Source organism: Hemitrygon akajei, chromosome 9 (assembly GCF_048418815.1).
Source record: "Hemitrygon akajei chromosome 9, sHemAka1.3, whole genome shotgun sequence".
Classification (NCBI taxonomy): domain Eukaryota; kingdom Metazoa; phylum Chordata; class Chondrichthyes; order Myliobatiformes; family Dasyatidae; genus Hemitrygon; species Hemitrygon akajei.
In genome coordinates this window covers 137,507,761-137,527,517 of record NC_133132.1, presented here as the reverse complement: position 1 = coordinate 137,527,517, position 19,757 = coordinate 137,507,761, and the positions used below count along the sequence as shown (strand labels likewise).

The following is a 19,757-nucleotide window of genomic DNA, read 5'->3' as shown; positions in this document are numbered from 1 at the left end:
ACACAATCTCCCAGATGTAATAGTGGCCAAAGGAACTAGGGTAAAGGATGAACTGAAGGAAATTTATATTAGGCAAGAAACGGTGTTGGATAGACTGTTGAGTCTGAAGGCTGATAAGTCCCCAGGACCTGATGGTCTGCATCCCAGGGTACTTAAAGAGGTGGCTCTAGAAATTGTGAATGCATTGGTAATCATTTTCCAATGTTCTATAGATTCAGGAACAGTTCTTGCTGATTGGAGGGTGGCTAATGTTGTCCCACTTTTCAAGAAAGGAGGGAGAGAGAAAACAGGGAATTATAGACTGGTTAGCCTGACGTCAGTGGTGGGAAAGATGCTGGAGTCAATTATAAAAGAGGAAATTATGACACATTTGGATAGCAGTAGAAGGATCAGTCCGAGTCAGCATGGATTTATGAAGGGAAAATCATGCTTGACTAATCTTCTGGAGTTTTTTGAGGATGTAACTATGAAAATGGACAAGGGAGAGCCAGTGGATGTACCTGGACTTCCAGAAAGCTTTTGATAAAGTCCCACATAGGAGATTAGTGGGCAAAATTAGGGCACATGGTATTGGGGGCAGAGTACTGACATGGATTGAAAATTGGCTGGCTGACAGGAAACAAAGAGTAGCGATTAATGGGTCCCTTTCGGAATGGCAGGATGTGACCAGTGGGGTACCGCAAGATTCGGTGCTGGGACCGCAGCTGTTTACAATATACATTAATGATTTAGATGAAGGGATTAAAAGTAACATTAGCAAATTTGCCAATGACACAAAGCTGGGTGGCAGTGTGAAATGTCAGGAGGATGTTATGAGAATGCAGGGTGACTTGGACAGGTTGGGTGAGTGGGCAAATGTATGGCAGATGCAGTTTAATGTGGATAAATGTGAAGTTATCCACTTTGGTGGCAAGAACAGGAAGGCAGATTACTATCTAAATGGAGTCAAGTTAGGAAAAGTGGAAGTACAACGAGATCTAGGTGTTCTTGTACATCAGTCAATGAAAGCAAGCATGCAGGTACAGCAGGCAGTGAAGAAAGCTAATGACATGCTGGCCTTTATAACAAGAGGAATTGAGTATAGGAGTAAAGAGGTCCTTCTGCAGCTGTACAGGGCCCTGGTGAGACCCCACCTGGAGTATTGTGTGCAGTTTTGGTCTGCAAATTTGAGGAAGGACATTCTTGCTATTGAGGGAGTGCAGCGTAGGTTCACAAAGTTAATTCCCGGAATGGTGGGACTGTCATACGTTGAAAGATTGGAGCGACTGGGCTTGTATACACTGGAATTTAGAAGGATGAGAGGGGATCTGATTGAAACATATAAGATTATTAAGGGATTGGACACGCTGGAGGCAGGAAGCATGTTCCTGCTGATGGGTGAGTCCAGAACTAGAGGCCACAGTTTAAGAATAAGGGGTAGGCCATTTAGAACAGCGATGCAGAAAAACCTTTTCAACCAGAGAGTGGTGGATATGTGGAATGCTCTGCCCCAGAAGGCAGTGGAGGCCAAGTCTCTGGATGCATTCAAGAGAGAGTTAGATAGAGCTCTTATAGATAGCGGGGTCAAGGGATATGGGGAGAGGGCAGGAACGGGGTACTGATTGTGTATGATCAGCCATGATCACAGTGAATGGCGGTGTTGGCTCGAAGGGCCGAATGGCCTACTCCTGCACCTACTGTCTATTGTCTATTGTCTATTATCTATGGTAATGAATCACTCCCATTTCTAGAATGCCAGCAGTTTTCCCCAATAATAACCAAGCCCATGTGCGTGCTGGGTGAACATCAGTAAATTACAAAGTTCTTTATGCAATTGCAATTTATTTATATTTTTCTTACTTTGTTCCAACAATTCCCGATTCTGGAATTCCAAGCACATAAGAAAAGCTATTGGCTACTTCTGACTTTTATGATAATTGCACTGTTTTTAAAACATTACTACATTTTCTTGAGATAGAAAACTCTTTGGATATACAGTAATTCTACATAATTTCATTTCTTGAAGTGCCGCTGTTTAAACTTGTATTTTCATCATATCCTTTCCATAGTGTGGCATTCTGTTAAAAGGCAGTAGACAAGTCTTTATAATGATTTAGTTCTGCCAAGGTCATACACAACTGTGAAATAACTGAGATCATGCAATATATGCTATAGTGTAGCTTAGCATCTTCACCAGTTTACAGCTATGTTAAAACTACACCATTGTTCCATCAGCTTGGTTCTCTGATCAGTGCTATTGTAGAGCTTGCTTTAGCCCATTGAAGGTAGATTAGTTTGTATGCATTCTAAATTAACAGGGAAAGCTAGGCAGTTTGTTATCTGTTCAGATAATACAAGCTGACATCAAGCTCCAAGGTTTGTCAGCAGTATTCATTTGCAATTCCTTAACCATTACCAGTCATGGGATTCTTTTTATGTGAAGGTCAACATACCCTGGAAGTCAACTATGCGTCTGTATTTCATTGGGATATCCGAGGGATAAGTTCAAATCCCGAAGGGGCCTTGAATCCACAAAGTTTTATTCAGGGGCAAGAAAATCAAGCTTACAGCTGTTTACATCAGGCTTGTCAAGATAGTTCAAATGAGAAACTGTTTCTAAAGTGAGAAACTACAAACTCTACATGCAACCAACATGCTTTAGAGGATATCAACATCTAGGGTATTAATATTTTAATTACTTAAAAGAAAAGAACATATTTGAATTTGTGCTGAAACATTCATTATCATTAAGAAACCTGCCAAATGTTTGCAGCTCAATTTAACATTGCAATGGCAATTGATAATTTAAAGCATAATGTCTTGCCTCAGTTTTCTAAGCTTACCCGTTACTTTTTCAAAAAGGATTTTATCCATGTGCAGAACGTACAAAAAAAAATCAAGAGGGAATGCCAAACATCCTTCTCCATCTTGATTTTTTTATATTCTAATTCTTATCAGGTAACGTAACATTGCTTTTACAATGATAATTATTGTATACCTCTACTTTTGCACTAATGAGAAATGGTTGTCATTGATAAAGATGCAAAAAAATTGGAAGACTGTGACTTAGTGTTCATATATGCTTGATTACAGAAATCTGTTATTTATGTATGTGGGGAATATCATTGACATGAAACCTGCAACTCATGCTGTGCCAGTAATATATAAAAAAAATTCTGTTCACATATGCTAATGTTCCTCAGGAAGTTGTTGTAGAATGAAAACTGTTGGTTTCATTATTGGAGGGTTTTTATTTGGTTTTATTGTGTTGTTTTGCCTTAAACTTAACTTCTTTTTCTTTTAGTTCAACAAAGTGAGAACCATCACCACTAGATCTAATTCTGTCAAGCAGGGCAAAGATCAGCATTTTCCAGTCCTAATGAATGAGAAGGAAGACATTCTCTGGTGCACTGAAATGGAAAGGTACACTTGTTTCAATCATTCCTAGTCTTTTTTTTCTTCACCTCCACTTTGTTGGTAAAATGCTGACCTCTTATTGTCAGGGTAATGAATTGAACACTAATCCGACATGGTTTAATAAAATGCTTTTTTTTCTTGGGCAGCATTTTTAAATCTATTTTACTCATTCATTGTGGAATGGAGCTTTTGATGGTGTGCAAAATATTCAGGTCTATCTTAATATTTGTGAACTGATAATCACAACTCCTCTTAAATTTTCGTACTAATATGATCTTGTATTTTAACTGTCTTTGCCTATGCCTGTACCTACCTGTCTCATTTGCTAAATCTGTTTATTTATTTATTAAGCTACCAACAAGATTTTTATGCTTTTCGTGGATTGTGTGAGTCTCTGAGAAAATGCCAGAAAGAGCAATCATAGATATGTTGCCAAATTGCAGCTTGCAGCAAACATTATATTTTAGTCCAACAAGCAAAACCAGACCATCTGTTCATCAATTTATGTTATAACCTGATTATTTGTGAAGAAGGAATATAAATATTCTCTATTAGTTTATGGAATATTTAGTTGGGAGAATACCGTTTAGAATAGGTTGTCTGGTTTGTCATCTGAAGTTGGACTCGAACTCAACTGTTTGAAGTAAAAATAATACAGTTTAGAAATCTCTGTTTAAATTTAACAATTTTGCAGATTTCAAGTGTAAGTTAAAAAGTAGATCGAGTTACTTGCATATGCAAGGACTGGTGAGGTTTTAAAGAAGCAAAAGCAACACATGCCTCATTGGTATGAAATTTAATTGAAATATAACTGGACAATAGAAATCTCTTTACTTTCTCTTCAGGGTATTTGGTTTCCCAGTCCATTACACAGATGTCTCCAATATGAGCCGCCTTGCCCGACAAAGACTTCTGGGGAGATCCTGGAGTGTTCCTGTCATACGTCACCTGTTTGCACCACTGAAAGAATATTTTGCCTGTGTTTGAAAGCAAAGAAGACAAAGGAACTTATTATTAAAAAAAAGAAATTAATTTACTCCAAGGAAAAATATCATATTCTGTTAGATGTTACTTAATTTCACGTATTTTAAATGTCATCCTTTTTATCCTATTTAATTTTTTAAATGTTTTTAATTTTCAGCTATTTTAATGTGTGATTTTGTAAGTTTTGTTTTTGTTGTGTTCAAGCTGTACTTGAGATGAGGCTGTTCAATCCTTTGCAGCACTGGGAAAAAGACAATTTTGCCTTGTGTAGGTGGATAGGAGCATCAAGAAGAAGCTGGATATGAACAGAGCCTGGAACATCAAGTCAGCCAGCTGAGCCTTACCTTACCAGCACCATTCCTGGTATCTATCTCAAGCAAAAAAAATCACAGCTACTTACAAATACTGTACATTTTCAGGTGCCTCCAACCAGAAACCACGAAGAAACAATATATCACCTACCAGTATATTTCATTTCATAACACTGATTGTTGTTTGAAAAAGGTACAACTGTGCAACAATTTCTGCAATGGTGCTTTTACAAAAGGTGATTGAAAACATCAGCTCTGATGTTGCCTTATCGTTTACAAGAGGCAGAATTGTAATATAATCAGGAAAGAGCAACATTTAAGGTTGTCAAGGTGGTCTTTAGTGGCTTGAGTTTGAAAATATAGCAATGTTTTCATATGCTCAAGAGGCCACTTTTAAGGACTCTTTGCCATGACTGTAATTTTTCTATCATGTTTGTACAATAAGAAAAAATATATAACAGAAAATGGTGCTTTTTTCTTAAGTGTGCATCCTCGGGCCAAGACCTGGTGCTTATCTTACAGGTCACTTAACGGCACCACAGATAGCCAGCCAACATGCAGTGATGTTTTTGGTCATCCAAAACTAAATGACAGGCTGCACTTTTTTACTGAAGGACTGATGAATTTTTTACATCTGTGATTTCCTTTTATTTTAAGTTGATTTTTTTTTTTTTTTAATTTCCTTAGGGGTCTCTTTTATACCAGAATATACCCCTTCTTAAAGCTGCATATAAATCAGGTACAAGTCAATACAGTGCAGCTTGATGGTGTAATTTTGCTGTTTGTTTCCTTTTATTTCCATTTCCTTCGTTATCCTTTGGTTTTCTTTTTGTTAGCATACTTTTTTGTTGTTTATAAGTTGTTATGCGAATCGTATTTCTACTGTCAGTACTTGATCAAACACAGCCAATAGTTTTCCTTGAAGCAGTTCTTGATTCATATGGTGCTACACATTTTTTTCTGAAATATTGAAAAAAATCTGCTATCTTGACTATGATTAATTAAGCTCTCATGGTCAAGGAAAAGCACTATTATTTTACTCTTTTAAGAAAAGAAAAAGGCATTTTAACTTTGTACTTGAAGGAAAAAGAATCAGTTTCATGTGTTTTAGCCTAGACAGTGCCGTAGTTGGTGCTTATTTGTGGGAATCATGTATTCATATTGAAGACAATGTAGTAAATTTGCTAATCCTTTTACTGTTACATATGTATTTGCTTGATCCCCAGCAGCAGTGCATTTTCTTTCCACATTCCATGCAGCAAGCAGTATGTTTGGTTTTATTCCTTCATTTTACTGTCATTATAACTTTGATAATATTTATTGACAATAATGTGCATTTCAAAGTTAAGAGAATTCACTGCATTTCAGTGAATATTGTATTACTGTGTATTGCTTGTGACATAGCTGTCTATGGAAAGGTCAGTATGTGCAGCAGATGTAGCAGTCAACCTCCATCCTGTTTTCAATGCCCAATAATGCTCCTTTCTTATGTACTTGTGCTGGAGAACACTTGAATAAATGTATTGTTTTTTTGTGCAAAGTGTACACAGTTGTGTATCGGTTTGTTGTGTATTCTTTTGTTCCTCTAGTATATTGTTTCTTTCTACTGTAGATCCAGTTGGCTGACTTTGAGGAAAAAATATACAACTTTGTCTGATCTGGATCCCACCAATCAGCCAGTTGTTGAGTAGGTGGTTTGCTGTTGAAAGCTGCTTACTTTTTCATTTGGAAAATAGTTTATTCAGAAATGGCCAGCTTTATACATTGACACACTAGAAAAAAACAGTTTCTAGTACTGTATGTGAATGTTTTTAGACTTCCATTTTTCCATTTCTCATGATGAAGGAATTCTGCTGTCCTGAAAGCTAATGTTTTTCAGATATTTGCATCTGGTCCAATGAAAGGAATCATGTGCAACACTTTGGCACGTTTACTAGGAAACAAATGGATGCCTAGTGTTCTGAACTGTGCACTGCTGTGTTGTGGGGAAATTAAGCTTGTAACACTGCATTTTTTTCACCACATGGGTGGCCACATATTGCCACCACCTTGCTTACCTGCTGACTTCATTGTGGACATGTTTTCCCAGTACAAATGGTCCCAGGTGCGTCACATTAAACAGAGTACTGAGTTGCAAAGTGCTGATATTATTTGACAATACCTACAGTACAATCAGCCTAAAAATTAACTAATAAAATGTTAAAGGTAACCTTTAAAAATCTGTTCCATTTGGAACAGTATTAGCCTATAGTTGGGGAAGCACTTTTTAAACTGGTAACAACTTGAAGGACTAAACAGTTCTTGTTTCCCTCTGCATCCTGACATGCAGTTGTGTTGTCAGAAGGGAACACATTTACAAATAAGTCCAGGAGCTTCTAATAAAATGTAAATCCAAACAATACCCCAATTAGGTCAATGAGTACAGATTAGTAACTAATTACTAATACATAATAATTTTGAAAAATATTAAAAATGGGGAATTCTTAATACTCTATTAGCCAGCAGATGAAAATAGCAAAGAGTTCTCCTCACTTAATTATATATTTTTCTATTTATATTCTCTCCCAAGTGTTACCATTTTTCCCCAACATAACTGCTCACCTGAATGCTGCTTTCTTTCAGTTAGGATAGTGGCGAGCTCCAAGCTGTGACTTTTTCCAAAAAAATAAATCACAATATTATTCTTCTGACATCAACTTAAAGTCAGCATGCAATCTTAAGATGGCCACATGATAAATGGCTGAATTCATTCTAAGTTAAGAAAGCAGATTGAAGCGTTATAAGAGCTTGTGATTTGATGTTGCAGTCTTTGCATTTTAGTGTGCTCTAAACATTATAGTTTCTTTTAATATATAGAATATATCCAACATGTAGCTGGTAGAGAAACCCATTTGCTGTGGTGCTAAAGTATTTGTCAAATGACAAGTTTGAACAAAGTTTTATTTGCTTGTGATTGGGTGTCTCCAGCAGAATGTGGAATAAAATCGCCCCCTACTCAATGTTCATTCCTGTTCCATTATCCTAGAGCAGCAATTCTCCACAGCTTGAAACCGTCCCATCCTCCCCACTGAAGTAGAAGCATCATGGTGCTATAGGGTGGCAACTGTAAGGATTTAAGGGGGGGAAAAGTACAAACTATTTTTTTAAATGCTTTAAAAAATACTCAGTACACAGAAATCTAGCTGTGATAAATTTGGAGTCCATTCTGGAGCACATTGTATCACATCAGGGTTAATGGCAACTCCAGTGTCTCTGAGGTTCCTGAACTCCAGTGCACAGAAAAACTATCTTAAAGGGATACTGGGATCAAAAAAAGTGTTTTTTTTTTTGTTTACATACAATGCAATGATGTAATTTACTCAGATAAAAATAATTTGAATCACTCGATTCAAAATGGTGCATGCCTATTATCTTTTTCCAAACAAAAAGGATTTGTCAAACACTTTTTCATGAAGACAGTATCCCTTTAAATATTAAAATGAGGTATTCTCTCATCTCTTTCCTTTAATATATACCCAACACCCATCATTGATATTATGAATATATAAGGTGTAACCCTGATATGTGACTGTTACTGTAAGGATGATTAATGTAACTGCTCAGAATTTATACTGGTACATTTATTTGTGACTGTATGTCTGTTAAACCTCAATAAAATGTTATACAAAATTGCACTGCTAAGCAATAAATGTATGATTGCCTTCAGTTTGTTAATTCCTTGGTAACTACATTCATGTGACACTAATTCTATCTGTGAAAAGCACAAGTACAATTCATTCACATTTTCCATTTTGTTTACAAAAAATTGTTTTGTTTTATTTATTGAGATACAGCACGGAACAGACTTGTACGGCCCTTCGAGACATGCCGCCCAGCAATCCCTGATTTAATCCTAGCCATTTTATAAAGCAATAAAGTTATACATGCAAATAAAAGAATGGGTTTCTACTAATATTAGCAATGCAAATTTTCAAGACAATCAAAACTTTTCCATGACTGTATGTGTTGACACAACAAATAAAGCTAAAAGTGTTGCAAAAGGGGACAGTCCTGAAAAAGCTGATTTAATCATCAATAGTGGATTGTTTCAGACAGTATGGAACTTTTTCTTTTATTAAATCAAAATTCATGTTTTATTCTTCTCAGCAGCTTTATAATCAGAGACTCATAAGTGGCAGACTAATACCCAAATAATAACATAATGTGCCCATTGAAGGCTCAGCCCTCCCCCACCCACCCGGGAGCACAAATAGTCATTTGCACTAAGCAAACAGCACCTACCAGAATATTTAACTCCATCTTAAATGCTGTGATCAATTTAACTCCATCAATTCTATTTACTTCATGCACCCTTAATCATTTGAAAATTTTTTAAATGTTGATCTTTTTCATAGTGAGATTGCATTTTGCTTAAACAATCACATTAACTAGTATTATGGCAATGTTATGCGGAAAGGTGGTGGACATCGAACAACTTCGTCCGCAAATTATTAAAGTGAACATTAATACAATTCCTTTCAGTGGCAGGGCTTTGCACAAGTTTCTGAAGCAGTTATATACAGTAAAATCCTAATGTGATATACTTTTCCACAGAGAAATGAAGCCTCACAATGCAATCTTGTCTGGCAGATTCCATGGTGATTTTGTGTGGAAAAGCAAGCTTGCTTAAACTCCGAACAGATTAATTCCGCTCAAATCCTTTTTTTCCCCCCCAACTCTGTTCTAGTTGAGGTTTTGTAGTACATCAGAAAAAGGATGGGGTTTTTAGAATCAGGTGTATTAAGGGCAAAAATACTACATTAAAACAGATCACAAATCATCAGAAGTTAGTTCTCTGAACATTACATTTCTACAGATGCTGCTCACAAGACATGCATTCATTGTCTCTCCTTAAATGTCCGCCGACTGGGCCATAAATAAGCTTTGTGATGTAAAGACAGAGGATATCCTTACTTAAAGGATATTACTGAAACAATTGGATCTTTTTTAAAGAAAATCTAGAGGGCTTTTTTGGTTACTGTTACAGTCTAGCTTTTTTTTATTATACTACCAGAGTTATTAAAGTTGTTTCAAAAGTTGAATACAGACTTCAAACCTTGAGCTCAAATTAGTTATCACTTCAAGATATTTTGTCTATATTCAGAAATCTTTTATTAATCATTCACAGCTGAGTCAAAATCATTGCAGTATTTTGAAATATCAAAAGTACTTTCCCCTCTTGGCATAAGTGAATGCCTGCTAAACTTCGTGTCCTTCATCCGTATGGTGTAACACTGTGGAGTTTAAATGATTGGAGCTACAATGGTGCCTTAAATAAAATTGATAATAATTTCAAGACTAGATGAACCATCAACTTTATATTTTTCACCTGTTGCAAAATTAGTGATAACTTCCGTGTAAGTTTATCACACATTCTTCCGTTAATCAATCTATTATTACCAGGGTTATTTTGACTTCATTGAGCATAAAATGCATTGTCCTTTTTCCCAGTAAAAAAGAGAAATACGTTTCCAACACAATAATTCTAAAAGATAAGATTATATTTCACAATTTCTGTATTTTTAAGTTTCTGAAAGGTTTTCCTGTTGAAGTCAGGGGCCTGGTGGAATGTAATCCATCTATGTGTGTGAATGCAGCTTCAACAATATTCAGGAAGCCTGACATACATCCCTCGTCTGACATCAAACTCTCTCCCATAACCAAATATTCCCTCCACTTTTGACACATTATTTCTACAATAAATACCATTCAGAAAATAAACCACAGCAATTTGCTAAAGCTACTCTGACAGCACTTCAAAGACCTCAGGACCTCATGCACCAGAAGGACAAGGACTGCCGGCATTTAAAAAATCTAGTACCTTTAGGTTTCACTTCAGCTTTCACAGACACTTGACCTGAAAATATATAAAAACTCTTTTCTCACCAGTGGGGTCAAAATTGTAAGTATTCCTACCCCAAATCCTGTGAGAATTTATGAGAAAATTGCTGAGAATGTCAGTGTCTATACCCCTTTTAATTCTTCTGTGAATGTAATGGTGGACTATCTTTTTGAGCAACTGCAGATCTTCTGAAGTAATTCACAAAGTGTTGTTGGTTAAGGGGTTTCGGACATTACGGAGTTGGGAAGGGCATAGACAGAGTCAAGGGGGAGAGTTTGTTCCCGTTGAGAGAGGGATAACAACAGGGGATTAAGAATCAAAGCGATTAGCAAAAGAACCAAAAGTGACCTGAAGAATTGTTGTTGCACAAGTGATTGAAAGTAATAGTGGAATCAGATTCAATTGTCGAATTCCAGAAGAAGTTTGGTAGGTATCTGAACAACTTATGGGTCCATGGGGAGAGGGTAATGTTGAAGCAAACCAGCTTAATCAAGGAGTGTTAAACACTCTCTCTATCCCATATATGTGGGACAAATTTTACTGGCCTTTTTCATCCCAGGCCTGAATATTATCTGAACTTGCAAGGTTCTGAAGTGGAATGATTCAATTTCGGGGATTTACAATTGGCATTTCTGAACTTAAGATATAGCTGCAAAAGATAATTGGGTGCAGGGGATTGCTGAACAACATTTGTAGCAAACACAGGTTCACAGAATGGTTGTCATAAGACATACGAGCAGAATTAGGTCATTCAGCCCCATTGAGTCTGTTTCTCCATCTGATCATGGCCGGTTTATGTTCTTTCTCAATCCCTTTCTCCTGCCTTTCCCCCACCCCCCATCACCAGTGATGCCTTTACTAATCAAGAACCTATCAACCACCACTTTAAATATACCCAATAGCTTGGCCTCCATTGCTCTTGGCAACAATGAATTCCAAGGATTCACCATACTCTGACTGTAGAAATTCATCCTCATCATCTTTCTATTCAGAGGTTGTGCCTTCAGGTCCTAGACTCGCACACTCCTGGAAACATCCTCTCCACGTTCACTCTATCAAGGCCTTTTAACATTTGATAGGTTCCAATGAGATCTCCCACCCCCCTCATTCTTCTAAACTCCAGTGAGGACATGCCCAGAGCCATCAAACAATCCTCAGACGATAACCCTTTAATTCACAGGATCATTCCCTTCAACTTCTTTTGGACCATCTCCGATACCAGCACATATGTTCTTGGCTATGGGGCCTAAAACTGCTTACAATACTCCTATTGTGGTCTGACCAATGCCTTATAAAGCCTGAGCATTAAATCTTTGCCTTTATATGCTAATCCCCTCAAAATAAATGCTAACATTGCATTTGCCTTCCTAACTACTGACTCAGCGTACAAGTTAATCTTTCGGAAATCCTGTACTAGGACTGCCAAGTCCTTTGCACATCTGATTTCAAATTTGTTCCCCATTTAGAAAATCACATTTGTTTCTTCTACTAAAGTACATGACCATACGATTCCCTACACTGTATTCCATCTGCCATTATTTTGGCCATTCTTCTAATCTGTCCAAGTTCTTCTGCAGACAACCCTGCTGAAAGGTTACAGTGAAAAGAACCTTTCAGCCTATTGATCTGTCATGGCTCTGTGTAAAGCAATCCTGTTTCTTTCACTCGCTGTCTTCTCCCCACAGTCCTGCAATTCCTTTCCGATACATATTCAGCTCTTCATTGAACGTGACAATTCTTTCCTACTCCTGGCAATGAATTCCTAACCCAAGCACTCACTGGTTAAAACAATTTTCCTCATGCCACTTTCAGTTCTTCTTCAAATCATCTGCATTCTCTCTTCCTAGATTTTGGCCCCTCTGCCAATGGGAACAGTTCCTCACCATCTACATGATCTATACCCTCCATGAGGTTAACTATCTCTGTAAGATCTCCACAACTTTTGTTCCAAGGAGAGAAACCTAGACTTCTCAAGTCTATCCATAAAGTTAACGTCCATCCTCCCTGAAATTAACTTGGAAACTCTATTTTGCCCTGCCACAACATGTGGCACCCAGAGCTGGTTACAATGCAAGAGTTTTGGCTGAACTCATGTTATCCCTCATGCTTTTATACCTATTTCCGGGTGTAAGGGGGGGATAGCACCTCTGGTTGGGGAACATGTCGCGTCATTTTCAGGCAGTTTGTCCACCTTTGGTCCCCACCTGGTACTCAGCTCTCACCTGTGACTCCCTGTAGCTGTTTGCATGCGACAGCGGCCACACCCCGGGCACCGGCTTCAGCAAGTCGGCTAAACCAGGTGAGGGTGGCCGACGGGTCTCAAACCCTCAGTGAGATAGGGAGTTGTCTATCCCAGCACGTGAAGACAGACTCCGGCAGACTGAGCGGACGAGACCAATGGAAGGTCGTAAGGTCAAGAAGGCGGTCTCTGCAAGCGTCGTGGAACGTGTAGAGCGCGACGAGACACAGAAGCCGTCCTGGTCATCCACTGTGCCTGGTCCCATCTCCAGCCGTCTCGACTCTGGATCCAGATGGGAATTGGGAAGAGAGAGTGAGGCTGACACTCCCTCACTTAAATCCAAATCAAACGCTAGTCTCGACACCATCATCATCACCTTTGAAGTCCTGTGGCGGGTGTGGATACACTGGGAGCTGTAGTCACGGACCTGCACACAGGCGGCTCAGGTCGCTTTTCTCTGACCGAAGGCGTAGTGAAACTCCTATCAACTTCTATAGAGTAAATACAGAGCCAAATTGGAATAAGGAAATAGAGACTGACTTATCAATTCAAAATGTTCAAGTTGTTAATAGAGTTGATGGTTGCACCCAGTGCAGGCGTGTATTTGGATTTTTGGACTTTCGTTAAGATCCCAGACAGATGTTGGTGAATAGGGAATTTAGAATATGCTCTGTGTGGATTAAGAGTAGTTTAATATACAGAAAACAAAGAGTGGAAATAAATGCATTTTTCTGAGGACTATGACAAATGGAATGCACAGGTATCACCCAACCTGAACAATACTGAGAGCACTAAATGTAAAATTTATAACAAAAAGTAAGCAATGGTAAATTTGTAATGACAAAGCTATTATAGTGATAAATATGCAAAATATCTTCCAAGTCATATTGGCAAATTGAGTGGTAAATAACATAGAAGATGTCGATATAGTGGGAAGATGCGATATCCACTTACAGTAAAAGAATCAGAATTGCTGAGTCATTATAAAATGGTGGAAGACCTGGAAATGTTGATGTCCAAAGAGACCTGAAATTTGTGGCAGATGTTTGAGAATACAAATGGTATGCTGGCCTTTATTACAAGAACAATTGAGTCCAAACGTGGAGGTGTCTTACTACACCTACATATAACCTTGTTCAGAGCCCTCCTGGAGTGTTTTATATCATTCTAGCCCCTTTATCCCAAAAAAAAGAGCTATAGAGACTACCGCAATTTAGACAAGGATGGGAAGATAAATCTGTCAAATGCGGTCAAATTGAAGATGCCAGATGGCTCTTCTCTAAATTTAGAAGAATCTGAGGCGACCTTATTGCGATGTACAACATTATTAAGAGGAATCAACAGGGCCATCATAAGGAGAATGTTCCCCCCCCCTGACTGACAAGCATAGAACTCTGAAGAGGTGGTCGGCCATTTAAGACTGAGAGAGGGGGAATGTCTTCATTTCGAGGGTGGCGAATCTTTAGAATTCTCTGTTTCAGGGACTCTGTCATTGATTTCACTTAGAAATTAGAAGAATTGGGGGAAATGGAGAGAGTGTAGGAAAATAGTGTTGAGTTAGAAAATCACGCGTGATCTTGTTAAGCGTTGGAGCAAGTCCGAGCGAACGAATGGCCTGCTCCCGCACCTATGCCGTGTTCCAATAGTACCTTTGAAACCATAGAAAACAAGGGAGTACTTTTAATTTCGATTGTCTCGAGGTCATCTCGAAGTCCCAGATATGTGAAATATTTCTTTTGGCTTTCTCAGCCAGTCCCACTTAAGATAATACACTCTCTTGTGCATTTAAGTAAGACCTAATGATATTCTGCATTCAATATTCATATAAAACGTGCGTTCGATAAACAGGTAGTAGCCAACTGCTGAACTTAGAAACACGAACAAAAAAAAACTCGTTAGAACAGAACACAGGTCTGTGTTATGTTTGTCATTGGAGTGCATGTATCAATTAAAAGCCCTATTAAATATAAATTAATGTTTTCAAAGTTTCCCGGATGACTGTAGGACATTATTTTGTAAATGCTTATTAACTAATTTATGCAATAATGCAAATATTTAAACGACACAATAAATTATAATCGTCAGCATTTTGGCTGCAAATGAGGATAAACTCAAACAATGCTCGCAGATATCCAGATCCAGGACCACGCCAGTTTGTGGGAGGTGAAGTGGGACATGTAGTTCGCCGACTGGACGTCTCAATGTTCTCTGCACCTGCCGATGTTAAGTAGGAAGACCACAACTCCCAGTGTTCAGTCCGCGGCGCTGTCCAGACCCTCGATGCAGATTGGTCCATTCGCCACAATCGCACGATCCGCAGGCTAGTCGGGCTGCGTGCACGCACTTAGCAACCGGCGTCGAGGCGAACGGACGGCTGGCCGGGATTTGGCTGCTTCGCTCACAGATAATAAGAACATTGAGTGGAAAAGGAGGAATAAAGGGGAAATTAATTCTCCGAGCAACGGGGGGAGTTCGGTCAGCCGTTTGAGAGCTGTTTGTCAAGAACAATGCATGCCAGTGCAAGCGCCCTACGGACCCTCATCAAAGGAGGGCGGGTAGTGAACGACGACTGCACCCAGGAGGCCGATGTCTACATCGAGAATGGCGTCATCCAGCAGGTGGGCCGCGAACTCATGATCCCCGGTGGTGCCAGGGTCATCGACGCCACCGGCAAGCTGGTGATGCCGGGTGGCATCGACACCAGCACCCATTTCCAGGAGACCTTTATGAACGTGACGTCCGTGGACGATTACTACCTCGGCACCAAGGTAATGAAAGGATGGGCATTGTTCCCACACACTCACCACACCCCAGCCACCACCTCTCATGTATTTCACTTCTTGCAGCGTCCGCAGATCCCATCCCACCTCTCCCTCTAGGCACACATTGCTCACCAGCATCCCATCGGAATCGCCTCTGTCTCTTGTTCTCTCTCGCTCTTTCATAGACATTTTGATCAACTCCCAAACACGAAACAACTGCATCCCATCACATGCCCTTATTTTAATCAGTCAATAAAAAATCAACGAAATCTGCCAACTTCCACCAACGCGACAATTATTTCAGATGTTATCAATTTATCGATCCTAATTGCAGCTTTGCCTTGTGATGACTAGAATGCCTTGATATTATTGTACACCAGGATGAAGCTGGCTGCAATCTATTTGATAGTTTGGGGGGAGAACTGTAAGTGTTCTGGGTTGGGGACGAGTGGAGAGTGAATAAGCTGGAGTACCGAGAAGAAAATCATCTTGCCAAAGGAAGGTGGCGTTGGGATTGTTATGTGTGGTTAAGAGAAGATAAATATAATGTCTTATCCTAAAATCAACACTAGATATTTTGCTTATATTCATTTACATCATTTTGTGTTTGAGATTGATACTGAAATGTGAAGAAGCTTACAAATCAAGTTGTAGAGATGGTCATTGACTTGAGCAATTTTGTAAATCCAAGTTCACAGCCTTTGTACTGCTTGATAGAAGAGTGGCAATAGCATACTGGGAAGGTCTTTTGGCTACCTTTATTATCACAGAAGGCAAATAGAAGTAGCTGAAGAGAGCACCTTGCACAGTATGGGTGAGTGGGACTGAACGATCTGTTTCTGTGCGATATGAATCCCTAACATAACTGATAGTGCACCTGCAGTCTAACTTATTTACAATTCACATTTTTTCTTGTCTAAAATAAGAAAATTTTAGCATTACTAATACTTTTTAAAATCTATTTTATAAAGAACAAATGGTCGTATATCACTCCCCTGCCACTGCTCCACAGAATAATTGTGCCATTGAATGCCAACGTAAGTGGGTAGACCATCTCTTGGTGGAAATGGTCTCCCCCTGGCATTTTTGTGCCCAAGTGTTACCTGGCAGCTCATTGCTGGATGTAGTCAAGCTCTTGCGGGATGCAAGCAGAGGTTGCTTCATTTGCTGGGCAGTTTGGAATGACAATAAACATTGTGAGTCATCAGCAAATGTCCCTGCTGCAGTGTTGTGATCAAGAGGAAAGTTTTAATAGAAAAGGAAGTGGATCTAGACTGGTGCATTGTTGCCATGGGACTAGGATGATTGAACTCCAACAGGCATCTCCTTTGTGCAAGGGTGTGGCTACAATCATTGGCATGTTGTCTCTTTTGTTTTACCACATGGTCAAATGATGCCTTGATAGCAGTCATTTTCTCCTCATGTCTCTAATTCAGGTTTTTTGTACATCTATGAGTTGTCCAGGACTGTGTAATAAAAACCAAACTGGGAGCAGCATGACCATAGTGGAATTCCATTGTGCACACAGATTTCGTTGCTTTCTTGATGATTGTGAATCAACAGATAGGCAGTGACTGCTGGATTGGATTTGTCCTTTTTCCTAAGTGGGACATGCATACAAGCAGTTTTTTCACATTTGATTCATAGATGTCAGTGTTGTAACTTTATTGAAACAGCTTTTCTGCAGGTGTGACTAATTGTGAAGCAACAACAAGGGCTGATATGCTGTCTGGGGTCCAAAGTCTTTGCTGCTTCCAGTGCTCTCTGTCATTCTTTGAAATCAAATGGAGTGAATCAAATTGATAAGAGACTGGCTTTTTTGACAGTTGCAATCAGAGGACGCAACCAAGATGAATCATATATTCTGGCTGAATGTGTATTCCTCTGGAGTGGCATAGTTCCAACCTTGCTGAAATTTCACAGCATTTAAACTGGGGGAGATTGCTTCCTTGAACCTTTGCCAGTTGGAAATTACATGGGAGAATGTGAAGCTGTCAGTGAAGCGTATCTGAAACACTGTTTTTAAATTATTGTATTATTTATCTTCAAAACATTACCTCCTCTCCTCCTCAAACTCAACTGCATCCCTTAAGACCGTGGCTGTTAAAAGCCAATTAAGCGGGTGCTTTTAAATAATAAGAATGAGGTCCCAAATTCAATCCTGTTGGTGTTGAGAAATAAAATTGCATTCAAATATACAGCAAAACTTATGATTTGGGGGTTTAAAAAAAAACAGGCTGTAGCAGTTTTGCTATTTAAATTGTGGCTCTCCAGTTTTAGTTCCACTTGCACAAAGAAAGGAAAATCGTGTGGTATCTGATAGAGAAACTTTTATTTTCACTAATACACTCTGTGCTGTTGTTAATGAGGAGTATAATTGACTGAAGATGTTTTATTTAGTTGTGTATTGCTCTCTGATCTTGAATATGAATTTTGTTGGAAACTTAAAAATATTTTGCCTCAACTTTTTACAAATGCTGAAATGAAATGGTGAATAGGGGATTCGGAATTGTTGATTCTAAGTTGTTAACAACATTTGTTCATGCTGATTACTTGTGGTTTCTTGAAACAATTACAATTTTAATTATAAAGGGGATAGGGCAAGATGTAACATTTTTTGCAATGCTGCACCCAAAGGAATAGGTTGAATATCTATTCATTGTTTAGCAATGCTGTTTGACCAGCCATAGTAACATCTATTTGGATTCATTGTCCCTCACCCTCGATCCCCATTTAATTCTGTCACAGTAGTGTAAGTTCTTTGCTTGAAAACTTAGAAATGGGCCTAGGAATTGCAGCAGCAGTGGGTGTGATGGAGGTTAAGTGGGGCCAGGAACTGCCTGAGCAATATTTGATATCTTAGAAAACGTGTACTTCAATTTGTTTAGGCTTTGTCAAAATTGACCATAAGACTTTGGAACAGAATTGGGCTACTCAGCCCGTCAAGTCTGCTCCACCATACCATTATCATACCATCTGATTTTTTTTTTTATCCCTCTCAACCCCATTCTCTCCATAACCTTTGATTCCCTGACTAATTAAGAATCTATCTATCTCTGCTTTAGATATTCTGAATGACTTGGCCTCCACAGTCATCAGTGTCAATGAATTCCACAGATTCACCACTGTCTGGCTAAACAAATTCCTTCTCATCTCTGATCTAAATGAACATCCCTCTATTCTGAGGCTGTACCTTCTGGTTCTAGACTCATCCACTATAGGAACATCTAATCCACATCCACTCTCTGTAGGCCTTTCAATACTTAATCGGTTTCATCGAGGTCACCCCTCATTCTTCTAAAATCCAGTGAGTGCAGGCCCATAGCCAATGGGCAACCCTTGCATTCCTGGAATCATTCCATGAACCTCCTCCTGGATCCTTTCCAATGCCAACACATCCTTTCTTAGAAAAGGGGCCCAAAAGTACTCTCAATACTCCAAGTACATTTGCCTTCCTTATCACTGACTCAGCCTTCAAGTTAACCTTTAAGGAATCCTCCACAGACTCCTATGTCTCTTTGCATCTCTGATTTTTGAACTTTCTCCCTGTTTAGAAAATACTTTCCGTCTTTATTCCACTTCCCTACACTATATTCCATTTGCCACTTCTTTGCCCATTCTCCCAATAGGTCTAAGTCATTCTGCAGACGCCCTGTTTCCTCAACATTACCTGCCCCTCCATCTATCTCTGTATTATCTTCAAACTTGGCCACAAAGCCATCAATTCCATCATCCAAATCGTTGGCATATATCATGAAAAGAAGCGGTCCCAATACCACCACTTGTCACCGGCAGCCAACCAGAATTAACCCCCTTTATTCCAACTCTTTGCTTCCTCCTCAACCAATCTTCTATCCATGGTAGTGTCTTTCTGGTAATACTATAGGCTCTTATAAGGCAGCCTTATGTGCAGCACCTTGTCGAAGGCCGTCAACATCCACTGACTCTACTTTATCTATCCTGCCTGTTACTTCCTCAAAAGTATTCCAACAGATTTGTCAGGCAAGATTTCCTCTTAAGGAAACCATGCTGCCTTTTGCCTTCTTTATCTAAGTACCCTAAAATCTCATCCTTAATTATTGACTCCAACATCTTCCCAACTACAGAAGTCAGGCTAACTGGCCTATAATTTCCTTTCTTCTGCCTCCCTCCCTCCCTTGTAAATTGCAAAATTCACTCCATTC

The 19,757-nt window shown here is 39.0% G+C and overlaps 2 protein-coding genes across 18 annotated transcripts in view; both read left to right on the top strand.

Moving 5' to 3' along the window:
* dnmt3ab (DNA (cytosine-5-)-methyltransferase 3 alpha b) overlaps positions 1-8,384 on the top strand; it is a 483,274-nt gene extending 474,890 nt beyond the window's left edge. For 15 of the 16 annotated variants that reach the window (XM_073057071.1, XM_073057068.1, XM_073057067.1 and 12 more), the window contains 2 exons: positions 3,284-3,402; positions 4,242-8,384. In XM_073057071.1, coding sequence (XP_072913172.1) covers positions 3,284-3,402; positions 4,242-4,383 — 261 coding nt within the window. In that variant the 3' untranslated portion in view covers positions 4,384-8,384. Of the gene's footprint in view, positions 1-3,283; positions 3,403-4,241 lie in introns of those variants that run through there. The other variant, XR_012100314.1, reaches the window with a different exon arrangement.
* A 6,768-nt stretch (positions 8,385-15,152) lies between these two features.
* dpysl5b (dihydropyrimidinase like 5b) overlaps positions 15,153-19,757 on the top strand; it is an 83,626-nt gene continuing 79,021 nt past the window's right edge. For both annotated transcript variants that reach the window (XM_073057063.1, XM_073057062.1), the window contains exon 1: positions 15,153-15,579. In XM_073057063.1, coding sequence (XP_072913164.1) covers positions 15,319-15,579 — 261 coding nt within the window. In that variant the 5' untranslated portion in view covers positions 15,153-15,318. The remainder of the gene's footprint in view (positions 15,580-19,757) is intronic.